This window comes from Sminthopsis crassicaudata, chromosome 3 (assembly GCF_048593235.1).
Source record: "Sminthopsis crassicaudata isolate SCR6 chromosome 3, ASM4859323v1, whole genome shotgun sequence".
NCBI classification, from domain to species: Eukaryota; Metazoa; Chordata; class Mammalia; order Dasyuromorphia; family Dasyuridae; genus Sminthopsis; species Sminthopsis crassicaudata.
Genome location: NC_133619.1, coordinates 176,206,905 through 176,234,107, shown reverse-complemented (window position 1 = coordinate 176,234,107; position 27,203 = coordinate 176,206,905). Strand labels below are relative to the sequence as shown.

At 32.6% G+C, this 27,203-nt stretch overlaps 1 protein-coding gene across 8 annotated transcripts in view; it reads left to right on the top strand.

The window, feature by feature from the left end:
- Window positions 1-27,203, top strand: part of CCDC138 (coiled-coil domain containing 138) — a 58,479-nt gene that overhangs the window by 17,595 nt on the left and 13,681 nt on the right. For 2 of the 8 annotated variants that reach the window (XM_074299637.1, XM_074299643.1), the window contains exons 7-13: window positions 1,336-1,455; window positions 4,643-4,720; window positions 4,823-4,930; window positions 6,401-6,562; window positions 7,451-7,567; window positions 15,230-15,419; window positions 21,006-21,182. In XM_074299637.1, coding sequence (XP_074155738.1) covers window positions 1,336-1,455; window positions 4,643-4,720; window positions 4,823-4,930; window positions 6,401-6,562; window positions 7,451-7,567; window positions 15,230-15,419; window positions 21,006-21,182 — 952 coding nt within the window. The remainder of the gene's footprint in view (window positions 1-1,335; window positions 1,456-4,642; window positions 4,721-4,822; window positions 4,931-6,400; window positions 6,563-7,450; window positions 7,568-15,229; window positions 15,420-21,005; window positions 21,183-27,203) is intronic. The other 6 variants (XM_074299641.1, XM_074299640.1, XR_012487836.1 and 3 more) reach the window with 5 other exon arrangements.

The following is a 27,203-nucleotide window of genomic DNA, read 5'->3' as shown; positions in this document are numbered from 1 at the left end:
CCAGTGTGCTTAAAATGGTTGCAGTGATTATCCATAATTTTCATAATATTTATATAATAAACTTGAGAACAATCTTGATATTGGTTCTTGGTGCTATGAAACTTTAAAGCAAACCTGCTTGTTTAAATACATTTTGAATTAATTGTATGAACGAATAGAGAACTGTAAATTTTATCAGTTTGTATCTAAAGCTTGTTATTTTAAATTTCTAAAATAGGTAAAAACTTGTCTTGGATCATTTCACTTTATGTATCCCATCTTTTTTTTTTTTTTTTTTTTTTTTTTTTTTTTTTTTTTGAGGCTGGGATTAAGTGACTTGCCCAGGGTCACACAGCTGGGAAGTGTTAAGTGTCTGAGACCAGATTTGAACTCGGGTCCTACTGAATTCAGGGCTGGTGCTCTATCCACTGTGCCACCTAGCTGCCCCCCCCCCTTTTTTTTTTTTTTTTAAATACTTATTTAGATATAATTTGCTTTCTTCCCATACTTGGTAATGATGTAGTTTTTAAAGATGATATAAGTAAGAAACTCAACTGCTTAATAACAGCAAATATTAGGGCTGCTGTAACTTTTGAACAACTGTTTTCTAGTACTAAACCTGATACTAGTTTGTTTTATCTTACCCATTATGTATTACTTTCCAAAGAAAGCTCTATATCATATTTGCAGGACATTCACGATCCTAACCTTTTGATCACTACAGTAGATGAGATACATCTAGGCTCTGTCTATATCATGTACCCAAATTGTCTCTTTTATTAACTGACAAAATCAACTAATCATACTGCTTAGTTGTCATCATGTAGACAAAACATCTGGTTGATTGGCTTATTATTCCTACTCTTTAGGTAGCTGTTTAGGAATTTGGGCAACTGATAAATGTTTCATTGGATCTTTTTGAGTTTTGCTTTCTCTGTGAGAACTTAGGTTTTTCTTGGAAGAGATCAAATGTTGTTTAATTTATTTTCATTTAACATAAATTTTCCAGCATTCTATATCCATTAGTATTTCATAAATATTGTGTGGTATTTTTGTCATGATCTTATTTTTCTATGTTTGATTCTGTTCATTATCAAAAATATAGATCCCTGAGTTTCATTCTTAGTGATACGAACTTAGATTTAATGACCATAATTCCTATGATGATGAAATCATTATGTGTAGTAAGCTTTATGCCATAAAGTTTTATAATGTAGTTTTATTTGCATGATTTAAAATGCTGACTATTCAAAACATCAATAACTTTTAACTAATTGATATTAATTGGTGACTTTCTGAACATATTACTGATACTATATCCTTACCTAATTTTTAGAAGTTATTTTTTCCCTTAAGCATCACATTGAAGAAATTAAGCACTTAACAGAAGCTCTTAAAGAAAAGACTAAAGAAAACAAGAGACTCAAGTCATCTTTTGACACACTGAAAGAATTAAATGATACCCTGAAAAAACAGGCAAGAGCTATTTTCAATCTTATTTGTGTGTAAAACTTAAATCTGAAGACAAGTTATGTTTAGAAAATGTTTGGTAACAATAGTAATTTTATCAAAGACTTATTTTAAGCATAACAATACTACAATACTTAAGTGATCATCTTTTTCTTCAATCATTTTGGCAACTAACTTAGATGTTTACAATATTGAAATTTCTATTTTTTTAAATAATAGCTTTTTATTTTCAAAATACATGCAGATAGTTTTAAACATTTACCCTCGCAAAACCTTGAATTCCAAAATTTTTTGTTCCTCTCTTCTCATGCCCTTCATGAGGCAGCATGTAATCCAGTACATGTTAAACACATTCAATTCTTCTATACATATTTCCACAATTATGCTACATAAGAAAAATTAGATCAAAAAAGGAAAAAAAATGAGAAAGCAAAAAGCAAGCAAACAATAACCAAAAGGGTGAAAATACTATGTTATGATTTACACTTAGTCTCTACAATCTTCTTTCTGGTTGCAGATGGCTCTCTCCATCACAAGACCATTAGAACTGGTGTGAATTACTTTCACTTTTGAAAAGAGCCAAGTCCATCAGAGTTGACTATTGCATAATTTTGTTGTTTCTGTCTACAATGTTCTCTTGGTTCTATTTACTTCACTTAACATCAGTTCATGTAAATCTCTCTCTAGACCTTTCTCAAATCATCCTGTTGATTGTTTTTTTACAGAAAGGACTGCTGTAAACATTTTTGTATGTATGTGGGTCCTTGACAATATGAAATTTTATAGATTACAAAGTGATTACTATAGTTGTTTTTTTTTAATTAGTCTTTAGTAACCAGTAATAGAAATATTTTGTCTTTGAAAATAAATGATATTTTAAAAGGCTGGTTTCAGTGTTATTAGTTCTTTTCTTTCTTCTGAAAATTTTGAATCTTGGGCTCTTGATGGTGGAAAATTTTCTTTTAAAAAGAAGGAGTTTTTGTCTGTCTTTATCTATGTTTGAGGAAGAAAGATGTATGGATAATATACTAAGTACTGGGATAAATATGAAAGCATGAAAGTTCCTGATCTAAAGTAAAGTGGCAAAGCAGATGATAATGCATCTTTTAAAATGTCTTTTCCACTGGAAAAAAACTATATATATATATATATGCATATATATATATTTATATTATTTTTTTTTTTTGGATGCTAAGTTATTTCATGGTATTTTTGTGTTGAGAATTTCCTTTTTTGTGACTTTTGAGAAAAACAATGGATGATAACACCCACAGAGGCTGATAACTAGTTGTAGATTCACAGATTTTACTTTCCAAAACAATGACTTGTGATCTGAGAGGGCATTGATAATCTTGGGACACTTGGGTTTACTTGTCCATGGATGGCAGTTGGTCAGTGGGTAGGACTGGTGCTAGATAAAGTGGCAGGCTCCTTCTTTATAGTGGTTGACTTTTTAAATGATGGTTTTGAGACGTTAATTGGAAAACAGAACTAGTAGTTTGGAGGATGTTGCAATACCCTCTGCTCTTGGACTCTGATTGTCCTAGGTTTTCTCCTTTAGGGTGAAAGGGAAGGTGGTAATCAAGATTGTATAGGTTTGAAATGCTTGGTATATGTTGTTTCTTATTTCTCTCTATGAACCACCCTTGCTGCTTAAGTCAGGTTCACTTGCCTGTTGTATATGTATGTGGCAGCACCTGGTGCTGGGAATGGTAGGCCCCTTCTATGTAAGGTTTGCTCCTTTGGATGTGATCTTGGGAATGCTGTTTTTCCTGGGTCTCTTGGGCTTGCTGCTCTTTGGTTGACAATTGTAATATTGGTTGTGATGGGGCTGGTGAGCTCCATTACCATAAAGGTTGTTTCTCCAAATAATAGCTATGGGAGCTAGGCTACAAATTGGACTGTTGGTCTCGGGAGCACTGCAGTTCCTGGTGTTTTTAGGCACTGGGTTCTGGTCTGTTTTTAGTGGCAATAGAAAGGAGGTATGGTGGTCAAGGTAGTGGTAATGGTTTGATACTTCTGGCATGTGCCACTCCTCTCTCCTTGGAGCACCTTCCTATTTAAGCTTGGATGGCTTACCTACCTCATTGGTATAGTTGGCCAAATGTAGACTATTTTGTTCTGGACTAAAATAAAATTGGGATTGATTAATTCTTTTGCACATTATTAAGTGACAAATGTTTTTTCACAGTGACTTCATGCTAGCCTAGATGAATATTAATAGATTTGTACTCTCAAATTGTTGAAAGAAGCCAATGCGTATGTGTGTGTGTAGCTCTGTATATGTATATGAAGATACAGATAAGTATATATGTGTGCATATATAATGCATATATTTAATTATATATTATTATAATTTTACAATATATCATAATTATTTGTTATATGATTTATTATAATTATATTAATGAATTATATAATATATATCACATGTATAAATATGTGTGTGTATTTACACACACACATATATCTTTTGTCACTTATAGACACAAATATCATTTATCACCACTGTCTATTTTTTATGACACTATATATGGATTTTATATATGATGCATTGAGAATTATGTTTCCTGAATAGGAAGGACATTGTCCTTTCTAGATTCACTCCTGACATTTCTTTTCTGAGTTGTGGGTTTAGTTATTTATTTTGTAAATCTTTAAAACTATTTCAGTTTGAGTTATTATTAAAAACACATATATGTACATGAACTTTGGTACTTTACTATCGGAGTTTTGAAAGATCTCTGGGACCCCCAAATCTTGCTTACTCCTTATACTTCTCTTCCCCTCCTTCAGTCCATTGATACTGGGTTCCATGCTATTCCTTGAACAAAATACCCTAACTACCAACTTGGGATATTTTTACTGTCTATATTTCTTGAAATTCTTTTAGGTTCTAGATAAAATCCCATCTTCTGCAGGAGATCTTTCCTAGTCCTTTTTAAATTATAGGCCCTTCCTTCTGTTGAGTTTATCCAGTTTATCCTATGTATAGTTTGTCTATACAAAATTATTTGCTTCTTTTTTCCTATATTGGATTGTGAATACCTTGAGAGTAGGGACTATCTTTTCTTTGTGCCTACAGAATTTATTTAGCACAATGTCTGGCACATAGTGTGTACTTAATAAATGTTTATTGATTGAAGTATGATTGAAAAATTACATTTTATTTCTGTAACTATTACTTTTTTAGTTAAATGATATAAGTGAACAAAACAAGAAAATGGAAGTTCAGGCTAAAAAAGTTCAAGGTCGTTTAGAGAATTTACAGGTGAGTTTCCTATTCTTTCACATAATTTTTTAAAAAATCCTTTTGTTTTTGATAGTTTTTAAGATAAATATAATTTATTTCATGGGTAATGTGCCTTTACAGAGAAAGTGTGATTTTGTGGCAGTACAGAAATGTAAAGCTATTTCTCCATCCCTTCATGAAATGAAAATTACAAAACAAGAAAAAACATCAACTTCAAGAATTAACAAGGTACAATGTGAGCAATAATTTTATAAATAGAAAGGAAAGATAAAGTGGACATATTTGATGATCATTTCTAGCCCTTTATCAAAAGCAATCCAAAATAAAAAATTAGAGCATTATAGTCTGATGCTTAAATAAATATATGAAGCCTTTGAAGAAGATAAGGAACCAGGAGCTCAGAATAAAAAGTTCTCTCCTACTTATTATAATAAATTTTGCTGTTGTGGCTTTAAAAAAAAAAACAACAAAAAAATTTTCCCCCTAATTTCTCTTAACATTGAGATTTGTTACCTATTGATACTCTTTTGACCACAGACTAATTTGTTATAAAATGCCACTCAGTGCTGTATGTTTGTTAAATTATTTTACCTTCTTGGATCATGGAGCTTTCTTAGTACATTTAGGGTTTGTGATATATTATTTTACAGATGAAATGATTTCAGTGGTCACATTTGAGCCTGAATTTGAACCCAAATCTTTTCTGAGGCCCAGTCCAGCATTGTTTCCACTGTTATACTGTCTTTCTGTCTCTCAGTGTAGTGACCTTCTGATAAAAACAGGTCAAAGTAATTTGTGCAGTTATGTAAATTGTTTTTGAGTTACTATATGCTTACTCTTTTTTTTTTTTTTCTTTCACATTGTTTAGTTCTCAGAGAATACAGTAATACTTGAATATCTGAAGGATTTTTTTTTTTTTTTTTTTTTTAATACAGGGAGTCCCAGTGTAAGAACTCTTTCTTTCAACTGAAAAAATCAGTAATCTGTCTATAGAACTCAGGGTATTACATGGCGTACATAGCAGTTAGGCTAACCTACTAGCCATGAAGCCAGGTTTTTCTAAGTTTATATAATTTTTTTAATGGTATAAATATGCATATACCCATGTCAAAACTTCAGGAATTTGGTGCAAACAGAAGCTCCTCTGTGTACTAGTAGATGATTCGGTGAGTTGCTATGATCCTAATTTAGCTGGGTTGGTTATCAGATACATAGGGTCTTCCCAGCCTAGAATAGGATCTGCTGGGGCTTTACAAGCATAGTTGTTTCTTTTTTTTTTTTAATTTTTATTTACTTCTTTCTGTTATTCTTTGACGAAAGAAATTGCTGCAGAGATTCCTAAAACAAATTTGCTAGCTATCAGTATCTTTTATTTGTTAATCCTTTATTGTGGCTGCTTATATCCATTTATAAAAAGGAAATTCCATCATATCAATTTTTTATATCTAGTGTTTTGAGTGAGAAGGCAAATATTTTCATACATGCTTATTCTTTGGGAGCCTTATTTATTGCACAGTATGTTAACAATTATCATTGTCCATAAGAAATTTTTTTGTTATTTTGGATCAAGTGTAACCTTAAGTAGTAAAATATTTATATTGGTTTTTCTCCAATCCATCTGATAAATTAAGTTTTACAGTTCCTGTGATGAGAATGAATTGAAATCAAAGAATTTTGACCTGATTTCTAACTTAATAGGTTAATGGACGTGTCTATGAGATTTTAATTGTTTTGATGGAATGGATCTCAGACCATCATCTTAGCAAATTGATGACATCAGAAGATGGTGAAGGAGATGATCAAAAGCAGTCATGCCAGTTTTCTACTCATAAAAGCTATATTCAAGAGAAATGTGTAAAGGTATTTAAATTTTTTTTTAATATATTTTTAAAAAACCATATTGCATTTTCCAAAAACAACATTGTAACTGAAGATGTTTAAAGTATTGAAATTAATTTTCATTATTTTTTTTAATACTAAACATAGTTCTTGAAATGAGAACTTTAAAGTTATTTTCTTTTATTGTTATTTATTTCAGATACATTTTACTTATGTAAAACTCCAAAGGAGTAGCCTATATCTTTTTCTCCTCAAATTCAGTATATTGTCTTTAAGTAATAGAAATATTTTTTCTTATTTATAAATAACACTGTTAAGCAAATTTTTTCCCAAAAAAAATAAAATATTCATCAGATGTTAAAGCTGACAATTATATACTAGCACTATGATAGCAAAAGGAGAACAGTTGATTATAGGTATATCAGAACATATTATCAGGACACGATCTTGTTTCCTCTAATTCTTACTTAAAAGGAGTGTTTTGTTGGAAAGATTTTAATTAAGGCAAATGTCTTACTTAAGATGAATAATATTGATAATAAACTGAAAACAAATAGAATTCTTGTTAATGAATTGTTATTTGGTCTTTGCTGTTGTAAAAATTAGATATTGTAATATAAAGATTTCTTGATTACTCATGAATTATAACTATAAGACTATAATTTTTTTGAACCAACATGTCAGAATTGATGCATGTAAGTTTTGTTTTAAACAAAAATATTAGAACTTAGATGTCTAAGAGTATTACCTCCTTTACTAAGTCAGTTTAAAGAAAGTCTTATAGTTATTCTAATAACACTATAATTGCAAAAAAATTTTTTAAAAAAAGTCTTGTGCAGAAGACATTTTTTGGACACATTCAAATATAATGCTTCATTTAAAAAAACAAACAAACATTTTTTCCTCCAGCTTTTGCCTGTGATTGCAGAGCAACTACAGTGGATGCCATTTGTTAACCTCAAACTGCATTTGCCTGTAATAAAATTTATTTATTGGTCTATAAGGCAGCTGGATTACGGAACACAGGTAATTAATAGTTTTCTGTTTTCAACTAACAATCATCCATTATTCTTTCTTGAATATAGTCCTGGATAACCAGCCTAATTATAAGTACAGATAGTCTCTTTACCAATAGCCTAATAACAAGGTAATGATTCCATGAAACCAAGAAAAGTACAAGATTCTACTTAGTCCTTTGAGCTTCCTGTCTGCTCTTGTAGTGATCGATGCAAAACACTGAGAAAAAGGACAATGGGTGATAATAGATTTTCAGTGGTAGAAATATTTAGTTGTTGCTGCTACTCTAAATAGGAATATGCTACAGCTTATTCTCTCATTCCTATCCTTCATTCCTAACCATACAATTGATTTCCTGCTTTTGTCATCTGGATCCCCTGTTCTATAAATAATAAACTTCCTTTCATTTTAGACTTCTTCCTATCATGATTTTTTCAGATTCTGGCACCCAAAGAGACATGGTTCTCCCAAGTTGACACTATTTTTAGTGATCCTATCTTATAGTAACATTTCTTCTATAAACCTTCCATTGGCCCACCTCACCCCTATCTTTAACACACAGAAATCTTAGGAGGAGAATTGATATATTTTTCATTTCCCACTTCCATTTCTATATTCACACGTTGTCACCTTTAATTAGCATCTTCCCTTTAAGATTCACTTTTATTTAAATTTATCACTTAATTTATATCCTGATGATATAGCTATTTCTAGCTTCCAGGTCATTCTCCCTGGTTTCCAGAAGACTTCATTAAGTACCTAGCCTATTCTACTTTTGCCCTTACATTAGGGTACTTCAATATATATAGTAATTAATTTCTGCAAACATCCCACCTTCCTAATTTTCTAAATTTACTCAACTCCCATGACCCATTCTTTTGTTTCCTTAAGCTCTAAAATGGCATAGTCATGCTCTTGATCTTGCCTTCACCGAAAAGAAGTGTTCTTCTATATGCAAGAACTCAGAAATTCTTATGTCTTTTAAAAAAATTTTATTTTAGGGGCAGCTAGGTGGCACAGTGAATAGAGCACCAGCCTTGAATTCAGGAGGACCGGAGTTCAAATCTGGTCTCAGACACTTAACACTTCCTAGCTGTGTGACCCTGGGGAAGTCATTTAACCCCAGCCTCCAAAAAAGAATTATTTTAAAGATTTAGTATTTTTCCCAAGTTACATTTAAAACAATTTTTTCTTACTTTTTTTTTTTTTTTTTTTTTTGAGTTCCAGATTCTCTCCCTAATCCCCATCCCTCAATTAAGAAACCACATTGAGGAGCAGCTAGATGTAGTAGCCCTGAAGTCACCAAAAAACAAAAAACATGCCTTTAAATTATTGTTTTAAATTTCTTTTCTCTTTCTCATTCCAACTTTGTCTATAATTACTTTTCCTTTCACTTATTCTTTCCTCTGATTTTATCATATCACTCAAGCTACTTTTGTTCAAAGTTACCAATGTCTTTATTTACAAATCTATTAACTTTTTTCCTTAGTCCTAATCTTTCTTGACCTTTTTGGTAGCATTTGAAATGGTTAACCAGCCTTTCCTGAATACTTCTCTACTGCTTGGGTTTTTTATGAAATTGTTTAATTTTCAGTTCTTTTACCAGTCTAGTTAGTCACTCTTTAGTGATACCATTCTAATCACTCTTGTCACTAGTGTCCTTTATTGGATCTTCATCCATCTCTTACTTCTGAATTATAGATATTCCCCACTCTTTTTTTCTCCTATTTTTTCTCCTTTGGTGACATCACCATTTCTTATGAGTTTAATTTCATTGTTCCTAAACAGATGATGAGAATCTATATGTGTATAGATTTGTTTTTTGTTTTTTGGTGACTTCAGGGCTACTACATCTAGCTGCTTGCTCCTCAGTGTGTGTGTGTGTGTGTGTGTGTGTGTCTGTGTGTGTGTGTGTGTGTGTGTGTGTGTGTGTGTGTGTGTGTGTGTGTGTATTCAGGATCAGGCTTTCTTCTGAGTTCCAGATCTATATCATCTATATCATCTGCTGCCTATTATACACTTCATAGTGGATATCTCATAGGCATCTCAAACTTGACATGTCCCAATATAGAACTCCCATCTTCCCACAAATCTGTCTCTATTCTGAAGTTCACTATTTTAGTTAAGGATAACATCATCCTTTGAGGCACTAAATTTTGCCAGTTTGACCTATCATTGTAGAGAGTCCCTCTTATCCCATTTGTAGCTGTTTGATTAATTAAAATGATTTGACTGCAAGTGGCAGTTTTTCTGTGCTTTATGGAACTGGCCTATCTTATTGTCACATTTATTCTGGGGGTAGGGGATACAGAAGCATTTGTAGTGGTGAACAGCCATTTTTTGTTCTTACTGGGGAATACTTTTAACATTTATAATTACATCTCAGAATACCTATTTACCTCAACTCTTCACTGTGACCTCACATGTCTAAAACAGTAGCCAACTCTTGCAATTTATACTTCTGACATTTCTTGGTCTTTCTTGGCTCTCTATTAACATAGCGACCACTCTAGTTCAGGCCTTATAACTTTCATTAGGACTATGAAAATAACAACTTTCCAATTTTCCCTGCCATGTAGACTCCCTTTTTTATATTAATTTTATAATTATAATTTTTTTGACAATAGATATACATGGGTAAATTTTTTTATAACATTATCCCTTGTACTCACTTCTATTCCGAATTTTCCCCTCCTTCCCTCTACCCCCTCCACTAGATGGCAGGCAGTCCCATACATGTTAAATGTGTTATAGTATATCCTAGATACAATATATGTGTGCAGAATTGAATTTCTTGTTGCACAGGAAGAATTGGATTCAGAAGGTAAAAGTAACTTGGGAAGAAAGACAAAAATGCAAACAGTTTACACTCAATTCCCAGTGTTTCTTCTCTGGGTGTAGCTGATTCTGTCCATCATTGATCAACTGGAACTGAATTAGATCTTCTCTATGTTGAAGATATCCATTTCCATCAGAATATATCCTCATACAGTATCGTCGTTGAAGTGTATAATGATCCTCTAGTTCTGCTCATTTCACTCAGCATCAGTTCATGTAAGTCTCTCCAAGCCTCTCTGTATTCATAATATTCTATAACATTCATATACCACAATTTATTCAGCCATTCTCCAATTGATGGGCATCCATTCATTTTCCAGTTTCTAGCCACTACAAAAAGGGCTGCCACAAACAATTTGGCCATGTAGACTTTTTATTATCTATCCTCCACACAATTGCAATATGATTTTTCTTAAATTAAGATCTTACTGTAGTTCTCTACTTAGTAACCTCCATTGGATTCCCATCACCTCCAGATCAAATATTATTTTCATCTCTTTGATTCTTAAAACACAATTTACCTTAATTCATTTATTACACATTATTTCCTTTTACATAGTCTGTATTTCTGCCATATTGGCTGCTTTTTTCTTATTCCTCAGATATGAGACTCCATTTCTACAACATCTCCATGTCTTTTCTGGCTGTCTACCATGTCTGGAATGCACTCCCTTTGCATCTCCACTTCTTGGAATCCCTAATTTCCATCAAGATTCAGCTTAAATATCATATTGTACACTAAAACTTGTCTGATTCTCCCTAACTACTAAGTATCTTCCCCTTATCCTACAGCCAAATTGCTTTTTTATCCTGTGTGTGTCCATTTAGTCCAAATAGGACTATTTCATTTTTTACTTTTTCTCACATTCCTATCATCTGACATGTTTCCTGGGAAATAGATGCTCAATAAATGCTTATGGATTAATTGTACTTCTTGTTAATAACCAGTCAGTAAACATACTTCTAAAAGAACTGTCAATTATATCAATATTTACATTTTTACAATAAACAAAATCAGAAAATTAAAAAAAAAATTGTAGCCAAATGGAAGAATGACTTCAAAATTCTCCTTGGAAAGACAAAAAAATTAATTCAGTTTTTTTGTCTCTCCAAAGGCCACAATAAATAATTAATAGGACATTTGCTTATAATATATTGCATTGCTTATGATGAACATTTATTTTGACCACCAAGATTTTTGTATGTTTTGTGTCAATGGCTGTTGCAAAGAATGTGAAAATAAATTGTTCCCCTTCCAAGTAAGTCAACACAGACTATAGTACTTGAAAAGTTTCAGAACAAAGGTAGCAAGTGGAATATGTTGTCCATATAGCTCAGGAGAGGGAAAGAAGTCTTTTACAAAAGTTTTGTATTCTATTCTATTCTGACCATTTTCTTCAGGAAATGAATTGAAAGGCTCTAGACATAAGCACTAAATAATATTTCTTCCCCCTAGCCCTCCAAAAGCAATTAATTGTGCTCTGATAGAAAATAATTCCTTATCATTCTCAATCAGTGGTCTTTGTCCACTAGATTGTCACTTATTGGCATAAAAGTGAAAAAATCACCAAATTAGAAGAATAAATATGAGATTTAATTGTTGGAAAACAAGTGGTGATTTCATTGATTCAGGTAACTTCTCATTTGGATACTCCTTTTAGCAAGACAACAAGGCAGTTTGTCTACTTACAGAAAGTTTCCTGAGACACAGTGGTGTTTAATTTGCCCATGGTCACAATAGCTAGTATGTACCAGGCAAGACTTGGACTCCACTCTTTTTGATTCCTTGGTAGACTTTCTTCACACCATGCTGCTTCCAAAAAAGAAGAAATGTTGTTCAGTAAAAGTAGTGTAAAGGATATCAGAGTTGGATAGCCTGAGGAGATAGGGCACTATTACAGGGGTTATGTAGGAATAACTAGCTGATGTGCCTCATAACAAGGAATCTAGAGGAAAGCTGTCAGCACATCGGAGGAACCCCGTGAAAGATTTATAGGAGGACATGGACAAGAGTTGAATAACTTAAGAAGTTGGTTGGATTGAGGTTATTGCAGTTAGACATAACAATCTTCATTATGAAGAAAGATCCATTGAAATATTCTTTCCCTTGATTTTACTTGTTTTCTTACCTGTTCTTTACTTTGTGGTCTTTTGGTGTCTCTTCCTCACTTTTTCAATCATTTTATCATCCTTTTTTTTCTTGTTTGCTTCACTTTTTTTTTTTTTTTTTTTTAAAGGCATATCTCATTGATCAGGGTTAGTGACTTGCATGCTTTTCTTATTTGGTTTGTTTATTTGTTTTTTCAACTCTCCAGGCAAGAGTTTACAGAAATTTTCAATTAAAAAAAAAAATCTTATGCTTGATTTTTTTTCCTCTAGGAATTCATATCCCTGTGGAGAATTTTTTCCTTTTCAATGTCATTTCAAAGTTGAGAAGTTCTTCTGAATTGGATTTTGGGGATTTATTAGAATTGGCATAGACTTTATCTTATCTTTACTCATCTCACTATCCTTAGTTGCTATGGAGAATTTGGTCTGTCTTGGTCTTGACCTGTACCACTTGGTTTTTGTATTGACTTCCTCTTTCTTTGATTTGTGATTGGACTCATTTTCTTATCCCAGAAGCTAGAGCTTGGGGTTTATCAAATACTAGATTACTATAGTCATTGATTATTGTCTTGTGTATCTAATCTATTCCACTGACCCACCACTCTATTTCTTAACCAGTACCAAATGATTTTGATTACTGCTGCTTTGTAATAAAGTTTTAGGTCTGGTACTGACTAGGCTACCATTCTTTTTTTTTTTTTTTTTTTTTTTTTCATTAATTTACTTGGATTTTCTTGCTCTTTTGTTCTTCCAAATGAATTTTTTTTGTTATTTTTTTCTAGCTCTGTGAAATAATTTTTTGGCAGTTTAATAAGTAGACCAATTTTGGTAGAATTGTCATTTTTATTATATTAGCTCAGCCTACCTATGAGCAATTGATATTTTCCTACTTGTTTAGATCTGATGGTTTACAATTATCATACAGTTTCTAGGTTTGTCTTTTGGCAGGTAGAGTGCTGAATTTTCAAGGCCCATTGTGGTTTCAGAGGGCAAGGGACCTTAAAACCTCTAACCCTGAGATGTTTAGATTTCTATACTACTATGTACTCCTAATATCCCTGATCTAACTTTCTGACCATTCTGGGACTTTTTTTGGGGACAGTGCACAGAATTTCAATTATCTTTGTAGTATTCTGTTGGTTGTTATCATCAGTACTGCAATGTGAGATGTACAGGTGAACCATGTTACATTTGTGTTGCATTTGGCCTTACAAGGAAATCAATTGCCATATCCTCTTTTATTTCTCTTTTCAGAATAGAATCTATGAGCCTTTCACTTAATTGCAGCCCCTTTATATCTTCTGGCTTTATTTGTAGTAAGCGTGTCAATGTGAATTTGATTCATTCCTCCAGGAAGGCATAAATTCATTGGTTATTGGACAAAAGATTTGACATTAAGAGTATCTCCTTTTTCCTTTCCTTTTTTTTTTTTTTGGTAGTTTTTATTTTTAAAATACATGCATAGATAGTTTTCAACATTCACTTTTGCAAAACCTTGTGTTCCAAAATTTTTCCTCCTCCCTTCCTCTCACACACTCCCCTAGACAGCAAGTAATTCAATATATGTTAAACATGTGCAGTTCTTCTATACATATTTTCACAGTTACATGCTGCACAAGGAAAAAAAAATTAAGAAAATAAAATGTAAGAAAAAAATGACAAAAAAGGTGAAAATACTATGGTGTGGTCCATACTCAGTTCCCACAGTTCTCTCTCTGAGTACAAATGGCTTTCTTCATCCCAAGATCATTGTAACTGGCCTGAATCATCTCGCTGTTGAAAAAAAAAAAAAACAGGTTCATCAGAATTGATCATCCCATAATCTTGTTGTTTCTGTGTACAATGTTCTTTTATTTCTACTCACTTTACTTAGCATCAGTTCATCTGAGTCTCTCTAGACCTTTCCAAAATCATCCTGTTGTTTTTTTATAGAACAATAATATTCCATAAAATTCATATTCTATAACTTATTTTAACTGATAGGCATTCAGTCAGTTACTAGTTCCTTGCCCCTACAAAAAGGGCTGCTTCCTGTTTGCTTTTCTGCCACTGTCACTGTTACTACAGATGTGGAACAGGACTGCACAACATTTTTACATTTTTGTTTCATGTTTTCCTGTGACCAAAGAATTGATTACTTATTGCCAGTTTGCTATTGAAATGTATTTCCATATGTTTCTAGGTTAATTTTAAGTATTAGAGTTTGTTGACTGTGACCATACTTGAAGCCTTTCCACCTTGATAGAACCTGAAAGAATTTGCAATGTATTGAAGGTATGGTCTTTGGAACATAGGATTTCCTTCCTATTACAGTGATTCATTGGAGGAGGATTTTATGGAAAGGGCTTGATACTTCATTTGGATTCAATGGATACTTCATTTGGGCTGACCATCTCTTACCCTCTCATTTTTGGTATACCTTCTTTTCTGGATATAAAGAATTTAAATGATGATTTTGTCTTGATTCTAATAGACAGTTAATTTCTGTTAAGAGTTTGAATTTCTTAAATATATCCCAGTATTCAATACTTAAGGATTTTATATTTTAATAAGATCTTTTTTTTCTCCATGATTTCATCCTGTCATTAATTATTTTTTTCATAATTTAGACTTATGTTAATTTTTTAATATAGAATTTGAATCAGAAACTATTTAGAATTTGTATTTTGGCTTCAATTTATGTACGTGTGACCACACTGTGAAAATAGTACATCTTTTTAATAGCATGCAACTATGACAGCAACAATGAGGCGACTGGGCGAAGAACTCTTCAAAGGAGTAACTAAGGGAATTCATGATGCTTCTCCAGAACTTCTTGTAGCAACTAAGCCAAAGACAGCAGTTTTCTTTAAAAGCTCAAATTTATCTTTAAGGTTTTTGTCAACTTTAATTGTACTCAAAACAGTAACTCAAGGTAAGCTCTTGCAATCTGTAGTTTTACTATTGGTAAATATCTGGGATGTAAAGGAAAACTAATATTCAACAGCTTCTACTGTCTGCACCAATTTTATGGTTGTTGGATGTAAGGTTCTGATTTGGGTTATCATTAAAAAAATTTCAGTTACTTTTCTGATGCTATTATAGTAGCTTTTAATATGTCATGAATATTTATCATAAGTTGACACTGATTGTGTTTTAAGTAGAGTTTAGTGCTGTAGTTCAGAGAGACAGTTTATTCAGAGTGAATTTCTTTGTCTATCTGGTGGATGAGCAACAGATTTTTTAGAAAATCTGAGTCTAGTAACCAGGACCTTGATTACTTACAGTTACTGTCAAATCCTAAATTTTCTTAGTCACATTGTTTATTTTCTTATTATGTAAAAAATGACCTAGTTTAAATCATTTGCCTGTTTCTGCTTTTAATTTTCTTTAACACTCTAGACTGGGGGGGGCAGTGTTTGGAGGAGGGGGAGAAAAAAATTGATTATCTCAGTATCCTGAAACTTGACATTATATTTATATCGTGTGGTTATATTCTTTGGTGGGACCCTAATCCTTTTACTCTTGAATGTGTACTTTCTTTTTCCTGCCCATCAATCTCACATTGCTGTCCAGTATGAGGAAGGAATAGTAAATCCTTATAAAGTTTTATAGTTTTACATTGCTTCATTTGTAATCCATTGCTCATTCTGTGTAACTGTTATTAGCTCATTGCTTTTATTTTATTTTATTCATTCATTCATTCATTCATTCATTCATTCATGTATTTATTTATTTTGAGAAAAATAGATATAGAAGAGAAATGAAGCTTTGGAGGTATTTTTACTTATTTTTTACTACAACAAACACTTATCACTGTTGTGGTATGAAGGCCTATCCACATACCAGTGCTACAACCAATTTTCTTCCTTACTCTAGATCAGAGAGTATCTGATTAAAGACTTGTAGGGACTAACAAGAGATAAAGGGCTTACACCCAAAAAGTCCTGGATTAAGATGCGGCTTCTAATTCCAGCTCTGCCATTGCCTGTGACCTCAGACAAGTCCTGTAACTTCAGGGAGTTCAGTTTCTTTATTTCCTCTCCCAGGTACTTTCCAGTTCTTTGGAATAAGAAATTTTTGGTGCTGTTTTTTAGAAAGCTTCAGTGTTAGAAAAATTAAGATCATAAAGAAATTATTAAAAAAGGATATTATGTACCATTTTGGAAAATTGATAATACCTTGAAATATATAATTCATTTTAAACCATATCAGAAGATTGGATGTTAATGAGAAATTATTATTCTTGGCAACTTAAAAAAATACAATAGGTGGCGCTGTGATTAAATTTTTGTTCCTTCTTAGAAAAATTGGTTCTTTGAACCAGATTTTATAAGAAAAAGTTTACTAATTAAATTAGTTCCTGCTAGGTTAAAATTTTCCAAAGGTTTTTTTTTTGGGTTTTTTTTTTTCCCCATAGATATTATTTTCATATCAATGCTTTGTACTGTGATACAATCTACAATTCTAATTTCTTGGTCAGATTTCTGTTCAAGTGACCTAAAATGTAAAAAATAGAAAGGTAACTTGAGGATAAATTGCAGTATGCTAAACTTTTTATTATGTAGTAGAAAAGTTAAATTTCTCTTGCAAAAAATAACTATTGCCATTAGTTGGACAGCAACTATTTTCTAGCCATTACGAGGAGAATTTTAGGAAATTTATGCTTTGTGACATTCATAAACTTTTCTAAAATGTAATGCAAAAAGTTTTGTTTAATCAGTAAGTAATTATTAACCAGCCTATTGAGTTGCGTTTTTGAAGGATTTTAAGAGGTGGAAGTAAGGATATAAGGTGGATGTAAGGAATAGTCAATATGAAGGTATGAAGATGGGAGATGGAGTGCAAAGTGTGGAGGTTCAGCAAGATGAATGGATTGCAGAGTATATGGAGAAGGTAATGTGTAAGAAGATAAGAATGGTTTACAGAGATTAAAATGCCTAAGTGATGAATTTATATTGAATCCTTGCGGTGTAGGGAACTATTGGGAGTTTTTTGAGTTAGTGACATGATCAGACCTGTGCTTTAGGTAAGACACATTAGTTGCTCTATGGAGTGTGGATTTTATTAGCCAGAAGCTTGAGGCAGGAGGAATAAAGAGGAAGCTTTTGTAGTTTTCATGGTGAGGAATGATGTGGTCCTAGTAGTGTGAGTGACGTAGGCATTTAATAAATGTTGAATTGTTAAAACTAATAACAGCAGCTTAAATAATTTATTCTTGTGAAATAAATGCCTCATTAGATATTTTATTAAGTGTGTCACCAGAGACAACTCTAAAACTACATTTCATTCAAGAAGTATTTCTCTCAGTGCTGAGGGATATAAAAAGTCCAAATAAATGCTTCTTGTTTTTATGGATATTATATTTCACCAGGGTAGACAATATGCATATATATAAAATAAGTACAAGGAAAATATTGAGGGGGATCCCTAACATATGAAAATACTAGGAAAGTCCTCATGAAGAGGATGGAGCTTGAAATTAACATGAAGGAACCAAGGAATTCTAAGAGAAGGTATGTGTAGATAACAAGAAGGCCAGCCAATTTGATTGGACTATTGAAAGTATATGAAGGGAATGATCTTTTCTTTCCTTTTTCTTTTCCTTTCTTTCTTTCTTTCTTTCTTTCTTTCTTTCTTTCTTTCTTTCTTTCTTTCTTTCTTTCTTTCTTTCTTTCTTTCTTTCTTTCTTTCTTTCTTTCTTTCTTTCTTTCTTTCTTTCTTTCTTTCTTTCTTTCTTTCTTTCTTTCTTTCTTTCTTTCTCTCTCTTTTTCTTTCTTTCTTTCTCTCTCTTTTTCTTTCTTTCTTTCTTTCTTTCTCTCCCTTCCTTCCTTCCTTCCTTTCTTTCTTAATTTCTTTTTCTTTCTTTCTTTCTTTCTTTCTTTCTTTCTTTCTTTCTTTCTTTCTTTCTTTCTTTCTTTCTTTCTTTCTTTCTTTCTTTCTTTCTTTCTTTCTTTCTTTCTTTCTTTCTTTCTTTCTTTCTCTCTCTCTCTCTCTCTCTCTCTCTCTCTCTCTCTCTCTCTCTCTCTCTCTCTTCCTTCCTTCTTTCCTTCCTTCCTTCCTTCCTTCTTTCTTTTTCTTTTCTGAGGCTGGGGTTAAGTGACTTGCCCAGGGTCACACAGCTAGGAAATGTTAAGTGTCTGGGGTCAAATTTGAACTCAGGTCCTCCTAACTTCAGGGCTCGTGCTCTATTCACTACACCAAATGATATTTTCAAAGAATAGAAAAGATAAGTTGGATCCAGGTTTATAAAGGATTTTAAATGCTAAGCACATAAACATTTCAGAAACTGTATATTTGTTGTTCAGTTTAACTGTATCCTACTTTTTGTGACCTCATTTGGACTTTTCTTGGCAAATTAAGTCATTTGCTATTTTCCTCTTTAGCTCATTTTACAGATGAGGAAACTGAGGCAAATGGGGTTAAGTGACTTGCCCAAGGTAATACTGTGTTGAGGTCATTAGCAAGATGAGTCTTCCTGATTCCAGGCCTGGTACCTTTCACCACCTAGGTGCCATCTTTATATTTATATTTACATTATTGTTGACATAAGAAGTATCCTTACGACTTAATGAAAAATGAATTATTGATGGTGCATGATGATAATAAGCTTAGAATAGAGAAGATTTGGCAAGGATGTACTTAGCTAGCTATCTTTAAGTATTTGAAGTGTATCGTTGGAAATAGGGATTCAGACTTATTCTGGCCTCAAAGGGCCATAGTAGGAGGAGTAGATTGAAAGATAAAACTGGTAAAACTGGCTTGATGAAAGGACAAAATCCCTAGCAAATCTAACCCCAAACAGTAAAGGACTGCCTTAGAAAGTATGTTAATTTTAGAAAAAAAGTTGAACAAGTCATTAATGACCTCCCTAAGAAAACATCTGTAGAACCAGATGGATTTACAGGTGAATTTTATCAAACATTTGAAGAACAATTAATTCCAATACTATATAAACTATTTGGAAAAATACACAAAGGGGAGTCCTGCCAAATGCCTTTTAGGAAAGGCCAAGGCAGAGAAAGAAAATTATAGACCAGTCTCCCTAATGAATATTGATGCAAAATTTTTAAATAAAATAATCACAAAGACATTACACAACTTGTCAGCAGAATAATACACTATGACCAAATGGGCTTTATACCAGGAATACAGGGCTGTTCAATATCAAGAAAACTTACCATAATTGACCATATGAATAACAAAACCAAAAAAAATCATAGGTAATATCAGTAGATACAGAAAAAGCTCTTGACAAAATACAACACCCATTCCTATTAAAAATGCTAGAGAGCAGAAGGAAAAAGGGAGCTTTCTTTAAAATAATAAGCAGTATCTATCTAAAACCTATAGCAAACATTGTTTATAATGGAGAGAAGCTGTACACATTTTCAATTACATCAGGGGAAACAAGGATGCTCACTATCACTATTATTATTCACCATTGAACTAGAAATGTTGGCTTTAGCAGTAAGAAAAATAATTTAAAGGAATAAAAATAGGCAATGAGAAAATATCATTCCTTTTTTTTTAATAAAAAGCTTTAATAAAAAAAAAACATTAGAGAGTATAGGAATAAATGAAGTTTTCCTTAAAATGATCAGAGCATCTATTTAAAATCAAGTATCATATGTAATAGGAACAAACTAGAACCAATCCCAATAAAATCAAGGGTCAAACAAGGCTGTCCACTTATCACCATTACTATTTAATATTGTATTATGTTAGCCTTGACAATAAGAAGAAAAAGGGATTAAAGGAATTAGACTAGGTATTAAGGAAACCAAATTATCACTCTTTGCAGATGACATGATGGTATACTTTTTTTTTTTTTTATAATATTATCCCTTGTATTCATTTTTCCAAATTATCCCCCCCTCCTTCCACTCCCTCCCCCCGATGACAGGTAATCCCATACATTTTACAAAGATACAATATATGTGTGTAAATCCCATTTTCTTGTTGCACAATAAGCATTAGATTCTGAAGGTATAAGTAACCTGGGTAGATAGACAGTAGTGCTAACAATTTACATTCACTTCCCAGTGTTCCTTCTCTGGGTGTAGTTGAAAATATCATTCTTTACAGATGATTTGATGATATACTTAGAGAATCCTAGAAAATTATTCAAACATCTATTGATCATACTATCCAGAAATCCATATATTAGTCTCAGATTGAAAAATATTGCCCTTGTAGCAGTTATTCCAAAGTTCTTATCCAAACATATGCAAAATAATTTTTTTTGTGGAAAAAGGTAAATGCTAAAAATTGAGACAATTAAAAAAGGCCTGGTAAAAGATGTGACTCTTAAACTGAGTCTTGAAGGAAGTGAGAAATGCTAATTTATTTTTTCTTTCTTGCGAGGGGGGGGGGGAACTAGATTTAGTTTTGAAAAAAAGTCTTTTCTGAAATATTTTATTTTTGTTTCTTTTGAAGGTTTGTTAGTGACAATTTCTGGTTTTCTTCCAATTGATTAATGATTATGGTAATTGTTGATTCATTTTTTAATGTGTTTCAGTTGATTATCTGGCTCAGGCATTTGATTCTCTTTGTTTGGACTTGAAGATAGATGAAGGAAAAGCCTTGTTTTTGGAATATCAAGCTGTGCCAGTTATACTAAGTCATCTAAAAATAACCAATAAAGGACTGCTTTCCAATGTCATGGATAGCTTACTGCAAATGACTGTGGAATCTCGTAAGTTTTTAAATTGACTATATTTAGAAAAAATTGAAAATTATGTTTTTCTTTTACTCTAGGTCACCTTTGGAATATCCAGGGACAATAGTTCATTTTCATTTCAATACAAATTTATTTTATAACATGTTAAAAAAAAATAAAGTTTTAATTTGATTTTGATTTACAAGTTAAAATTAATATGAAAAGAAAAGAAAATTAGTATGCAAGCTGACTTGAACAAGAAATTAAATATTATAATTGATTATACATATTTATAATTTGTTAGTTATTAATAATTAACTTACTGCCAAGTGATGCTCATTTTTTAATGTAGTTATACCTGGATTGTCCACATTTCCTGCTCCTTTTGACTTTAATACATAATTACATATTATTTCCCCAAAAGTTTGGACCAATTTTCAGCTCCATTGTCACTATAATAGCATGCTTCCTTTTTTTTTTACCCACAGCTCCACCAAAATTAGATTTTATCATCTTTTTATTTGCTAACTTCAACTGAATATTGATTAACAAGTAAAGAACTGAGTTGGGTGGCATAGATGCAAGGATAAAAATAAAATATTTTCTAACTTTAAAGGAGTTTACATTCCATGAAGGCAGTACAGTACATACTCAAATGAATAAATGTGATGTCATTTTAGGAATGAAAAAGTATTAGGAGGGTCCCTTGAAAAATTGACACATGAACTGAGTCTTGAGAGAAAATAAAGATTAAGAGAGGTCATCCCTGTCCTGACTGATGGGGACTGATATTTCTTCATAGTCCCTGAATGGAATCTCTACTTTAGAGGATTTTTTATATTGAGAAGGATCCTCTGTTTCAATTGTAACAGAGCTGTTGAATGGAGCTAAAACATTCTAACTAGGTTCACTACAGATTTGTTAATATAATCTCAACTACACTATGTAATCTCAACTAGACTCTTGCTGAAGCAATGCATTCCTTTTATATTTCCCTAATCATTTCACTGTTTCATCATAGCAAGTATTCCAAACCTTTTTATCCCTCCTCATGCCTTCCATGGCATCCACTCCTCGTTTTTTGATAAGGGGCTTGCCTCATATTTGATTCACACCAAAAGATGTGAAGCCATTTACCTCCTCATGTCACTTTACTCTTATCTCCTTTATCTATCTTACTTGAAGAGAGATAGCCTTTCTTGCATCTAGTTATGTTGGAAACAAAACCTCTGAACAAGTAAGGGCATAGTAATGAACAAACTCAGGAGGAGTGAAGCAGTTTAAACTAAGAATATGTTCCTGCAGGAAGTGGGTGTTAAACTCAGAATGAGCTTGAAGAAGGAATAGATGTTCCCATGATCCCATTCTCTCCTGTCTTCTCCAGCAGAGTGTCTCCTAATTCAGTCCCACTTTCTCAGTAATCTGCTTTCTCACTCTTAACTACTGGTTGTTTCTTTGCTTCCTACAAAAATTCTGTGTCTCTGTCATCCTTAGAAAACACTTACCTGACTGAACCATCTCTACTGCTCTTTTTTGTCCTATAAGTCTCCTGTTCATGGAAAGATCAAAGATGAGCCTAACATTGTGAAAAAACTGGAAGTCTGGTGATTATTTTCAGTGGATATAAGGGAAGGTTTATAGCAGGGTTAGGTGTTAGGGGAACAACCTGCTAGTGGCTGCTGGGTGTTATGGGAGCCACTTGCTAGTGGCTGCTGGGAATATAATTCTGACCAGCAGAATAGATCCCTTTATGTGAGAGGATGATAATGATACAAGGTAACTGAGAGGCAGTTGCATTCTCTGACCTCTCTCCTCTTTCCTCTTGCCTCCAATTTATTTCTTTCCAAATTCACAAGCAACAGCTGAGTCAGTAAAGTCTGATTTGCAATTCCTTCAAGTGTGTTATGATTCATAGCTGTGGAGGCTTTTGGAGAATGACCTGCCCCTTCACACTTAGGTGTGGTCCTTAACAGTTGAAGAATCTTTTTTCTACCAGGGGCCATTTGGAGATTTATGACATTATTCTCGAGCAATACAAAATTGTTAACTTATGGAACTCGAGCAGTAGGAGGTTCTTATACCTAGTTTTCAGATCATTACCACTTGTGGGTTGCTTTAGAAATTACTTCATGAGCTGTGAGGCAAACATTACCCACCCCTGGTTTATAGATCTATTTTGGACATGTTCATTTTGAAATACTGAAAGGATATCCAGTGAAGATGATGATCATTGATAATGAAGTACTAGAGTTCAGAAGAGATATTAAGGTTGGATTTGTGGATATTTTAATTATCTGAGTAGGAATAACAAATTTATGCATTAGGAGATGAGATCATCAAGGAAGAAGATATGGAAAAAGGAAACTTTAGGTAGAGTATAAATATTCTATGTTAGGGAATTAAAGAGTAGCAATTATTAGTATCAAAAGTTTGAGATGTCAAGAAAAGACTTCTCTTAAGACACAGAGGACTGAGAAAAGGCCACTAAATTTATGTCAAGAGATCAATTTTGACTTTTGGTAGTGTGATTTTAGTCAAGTAGAAGGCCCTGAAACCAATTTGCCAAGCGCTTGAGAAGTGTTTGTTTGCTGAGCAAATGGAGGTAGTGAATATCGACCAAAAAAGGTTAGCAGTGAAAGCTGGAAGATATATAATTATTCAGGGGATTAGTCTAATCAAGTAAAGCTTTTTTTTTTTTTTTTTTTTTTTTTTTAGAATGGATAAAATTTGATCATGTTTGTATTAAGAAACCAAGTAAAATGCAAGAGATTTTAAAATAGAAAGTGAAGAGAAGCTGGATCAAATTTACAGGGTTCCAGCAGAGAAGAGTAAGTGATGGCTAGAATATCACCATCTCATCATTAGATGGGGACTGATGGGAGAGAGTGTAGATGAAGATGGAGGATGAAATTTGAATTTTGAAAGAAGGAAAGATAAAGATTGTTGATAGATTTTTTTTTTAAGTCTCAGATAAAATGAATTTATTGGAACTAATTTCTTTTTTTTTCCCCCTTAATTTTTTTCTTTCTTTTTTTTTTTTCCTGGCTATACATATACACTTTTTAAAAAGACACATTTCTTTAAGAATCATGTTGGGAGAGAATTCAGAACAAAAGGGAAAAAAAACTAAGAGAAAAAACAAGAAAAAAGAAAAAAATGAATATAGCATGTGTTGATTTACATGCAGTCTATATAATTTTATCTCTGGATGCAACTTAAGTTTTCTGTCTAAAGTTTACTAGATTTGCCTTGGATCATGAGAAGAACTGAGTCTTTTATAATTGATCATTGCACAGTCTTGCTGTTACAGAAAATCACATACTTGCTGAATACATTATACAGTGTATTCCTAATTCTACTTGCTTTGCTTAACATCAATTTGTGTAAATTTTTCCAGGCCTTTCTAAAATTGCCTTGTTCATCATTTTTTATAAAATAATAATATTTTATTATTTTCATATACCACAGCTTATTCAGCCATTCCTCAATTGATGGGTATCTGCTCATTTTCCAATTCTTTGCCACCACAAAAAGAGCTGCTACAAACATTTTTGCACACGTAGGTCCTTTTCCCTTCTTTATGGTTTCCTTGGGATACACACCCAGTAATGGCCCTGCTGGGCCAAAGAGTTTTATAGCTCTTTGGACATAGTTCCAAATTGCTCTCCGGAACAGTGGATCAGTTCATAACTCCACCAACAATGCCACCAAACAGTGTCCCAGTTTTCTCACATCCCCTCCAACATTCATCATTAGCTTTTCCTGTCATCTTAGCCAGTCTGAGAGGTGTGTAGTGGTACTTCTGAGTTGTTTTAGTTTGCATTTCTTTAATCAGTAGTGATTTAGAGCATTTTTTATATGGCTTCAATTTAATCATTTGAAAATTGTCTGTCTGTATCCTTTGACCATTCATCAGTTGGGGAATGAGATTCTTAATATTGGAGAAATAAGGTACCATGAAAAAAGGAGGATGGGGCAAGGGAACCTTTATTTATTTATTTTTATTTTTTTATTTTTTAATTAATTTTTATAATTATAACATTTTTTTGACAGTACATATGCATAGGTAATTTTTTTTTACAACATTATCCCTTGTACTCCCTTCTGTTCTGAATTTTTCCCCTCTTTCCCTTCACCCCCTCCCCTAGATGGCAGGCATTCCCATACATATCAAATATGTTATAGTATATCCTAGGTACAATATACATGTGCAGAACCGAATTTTTTTGTTGTTGTTGTTGCAAAGAAAGAATTGTATTCGGAAGGTAAAAATAATCTGGGAAGAAAAAAAAAATGCTCACCGTTTACACTCATTTCCCAGTGTTCCTTTTCTGGATGTAGCTGATTCTATCCATCATTGATCAATTGGAATTGGATTAGCCCTTCTCTATGTTGAAGATATCCACTTCCATCAGAATACATCCTCATACAGTATCATTGTTGAAGTGTATAATGATTTCCTGGTTCTGCTCATTTCACTCAGCATCAATTGATATAAGTCTCTCCAAGCCTCTCTGTATTCCTCCTGTTGGTCATTTCTTACAGAACAATAATATTCCATAACATTCATATACCAAAACTTGCCAAACCATTCTCCAATTGATGGACATCCATTCATTTTCCAGTTTCTAGCCACTACAAAAAGGGCTGCCAACAAACATTTTGGCACATACAGGTCCCTTTCCTTTCTTTAGTATTTCCTTGGGATATAAGCCCAGTAGTAGCACTGCTGAGTCAAAGGGTATGCACATTTTGATAACTTTTGGGGCATAATTCCAGATTGCTCTCCAGAATGGTTGGATTCTTTCACAACTCCAACAACAATGCATCAATGTCCCAGTTTTCCCACAGCCCTTCCAACATTCATCATTATTTGTTCCTGTCATCTTAGCCAGTCTGATAAGAGGTGGTACCTCTTTTAATTTGTATTTCTCTAATCAGTAGTGACTTAGAGCATTTTTTTCATGTGATTATAGAAAGCTTTAATTTTTTCATGTGAATAGTGTTCATATCCTTTGACCATTTAGCAGTTGGGGAATGACTTGTATTTTTATAATTTGACTTAGTTCTCTGTATATTTGAGAAATGAAACCTTTATAAGAAACACTGGCTGTAAAAAAATTTTCCCCAGCTTTTTGCTTCTCTTCTAATCTTGGCTGCATTGGTGCATTTGTGCAAAAACTTTTTAATTGAATGTAATCAAAAATATCCATATTACATTTAAAAATGTTCTCTGTTTCTTGTTTGCTAATAAATTTGGAGAATCAAAGATCTGACAGGTAAATTCTCTTACTCTCCAAATTTGCTTTATAATATACCTTTATGTCTAAATTATGAACCCATTTCAACCTTATTTTGGTACAGGATATAAGATGTTGATCTATGCCTAGTTTCTGTCATACTGTTTTCCAGTTTTCCCAGAAATTTTTGACAGATAGTGAATTCTTATCCCAGAAGCCAGAGTCTTCAGTTTTAACAAACAGTATATTAGTCATTGACTATTGTGTTTTATATACCTAACCTATTCCAGTGATCTACCACTATTCCTTAGCCAGTGTCAAATGGTTTTGATGACCACCATTTTATAATAGACTTTTAGATCTGATGCAACAAGGCCATTTTAAAAAATATTTGTCCCCCATTAATTTCCTTGACATTCTTGACCTATTGTTATTTTTTTTTTCTAGCCTTATAAAATATTTGTTTGGCATTTTGATTGGACTGGCACAGATAGTAGATTTAGGTAGAATTGTCATTTTTATTAAATTATATTATAGTATAATATAATAAGTTATATTATTTTGTTATTATATTACTATATATCCTAATTGAATATAATAATCTGATTTTATTTATGTGGAAAAGTATTTCAAATTGTGTTCCTATAGTTCTTGTTATTTTGACAGGTTGACTTGCAGATATTTTATATTATCTATAGTTATTTTTAATTGGGATTTCTCTTTCTATTTCTTGCTGCTGCTGGGCCTTGTTGGTAATATATAGAATGCTGGTGATTTATGTGGTTTTATTTTATATTCTGCAACTTTGCTGAAGTTG